At 41.9% G+C, this 1,520-nt stretch overlaps 1 protein-coding gene across 1 annotated transcript; it reads left to right on the top strand.

Moving 5' to 3' along the window:
* LOC140883691 (probable carboxylesterase 12) lies at nucleotides 1–1,242 on the top strand. Its single transcript, XM_073290253.1, has one exon. The coding sequence runs from the start codon at nucleotides 111–113 to the stop codon at nucleotides 1,137–1,139; it is 1,029 nt and encodes a 342-aa protein (XP_073146354.1). The 5' UTR covers nucleotides 1–110; the 3' UTR covers nucleotides 1,140–1,242.
* Nucleotides 1,243–1,520: the final 278 nt, after the last annotated feature.

Below are 1,520 nucleotides of genomic sequence, written 5' to 3'. Positions count from 1 at the left end.
GGCTCCACGTGGTCCCATCATTTGAAAAAAAAATTCAACTAGCAAAATTTCTCATTTCCTTTCTTCACCACAGGTCATTGTTCAAACCTTATCTATTAAATTTTCCAGCCATGTTTTCTGGTAAGAATTCCACTCTCCTCTTACTGTTAATCACCTGCAGCATTCATTTACTACTGCAAATTACCCCGTCATTTGCTGCAAATGATCCAATCCTATACGACATTTATCCCTTCATACGAGTGTACAGAAATGGTACCATTCAGAGATTCATCGGACAAGGTTTTCTCCCTGCCTCCACCGATCCAAGAACCGGGGTTCAATCCAAAGACATAACCATTGCCAAAGACCTCAATATCTCCGCCAGAATTTACCTCCCCAAAAATGCTAATCCAGCCCACAAAATCCCACTTCTGATATACTACCACGGCGGCGGGTTCTTCACCGAATCCGCCTTCTCTCCGAACTACCACCACCATCTGAACGCACTCGTGGCGAGAGCCAACGTAATCGCCGTATCAGTTAATTACAGATTAGCCCCGGAGAACCCTCTCCCCATTGCTTTTCAAGATTCATGGCTAGCGCTGAAATGGGTCTTTCGTCACGCCGGCGGGAACGGTGGCGAGCCGTGGCTGACGGAGTACGCCGATTTCGGGCGCGTGTATTTAGGCGGAGACAGCGCGGGTGGCACCCTTGCACACCACATGGCGATCCGGGTCGGGTTGGAGGGATCGGATCCTGGGGTGAAAATCAACGGGATGTTTCTGAATTGTCCATATTTCTGGGGGAAGAGGCTGGTGGGGAATGAAAATGCGGATGCCAATGCAAGAAAGGTATTCGAAGCACTGTGGTTACATGCGTACCCGAACACCACGGGGCTGGATGACCCGTTGGTGAATCCGGGTATGGATCCGGGTCTGAAGAAGCTTGGGTGCAAAAGGGTTTTGGTTTATGTAGCTGGAAATGATGGGCTGAGGTTTAGGGGTTTTTATTACATGGAAGTATTGAAGAAGAGTGGGTGGAATGGGATAGTTAAGGTTGTGGAGGTCCAAGGGGAAAATCATGTGTTCAGTGTGATAGATCCAACCACCCCTAAAGCCATTGCAATGTTCAAAGTTTTGGCTTTTTTCCTCAATCAGTGACGATTGAGATTTATAATTTTTAATGTTGGTTTTACAGTAATTTAATAATGTCCGATTGCGGCCGGCAGATGTAATAAAAAAAAAACATGGTCTCATGTTTTTATTGGTTTGTGTGCATGTTTATCCTTTTTGATTTATATATATATATACTCCCTCTGTATCGAATACATAGTCGTACTTTTTTTTTTACACAGATTAAGAAAAAATTATTGGGAAAGTAAATTTTATATAAAATTCCTATTTTATCCCTATTTAATGTATTAAAAAATGATTGCACAATTTTCAATGTGTAGTTAATAGGAGTATATTAGTAAATAAGTGTAAAAAAATATTACTAAATATGATATATGACTATATATTTGAAACAAACAAAAAAGAAAA

This window comes from Henckelia pumila, chromosome 2 (genome assembly GCF_033568475.1).
Source record: "Henckelia pumila isolate YLH828 chromosome 2, ASM3356847v2, whole genome shotgun sequence".
NCBI classification, from domain to species: domain Eukaryota; kingdom Viridiplantae; phylum Streptophyta; class Magnoliopsida; order Lamiales; family Gesneriaceae; genus Henckelia; species Henckelia pumila.
The sequence above is the reverse complement of the archived record's forward strand: the minus strand, read 5'-3'. Positions and strand labels throughout refer to the sequence as shown.

Coding starts and splice junctions, on each gene's coding strand:
- LOC140883691 (XM_073290253.1), top strand. CDS start 111: ATGTTTTCTGGTAAGAATTCCACTCTCCTCTTACTGTTAATCACCTGC.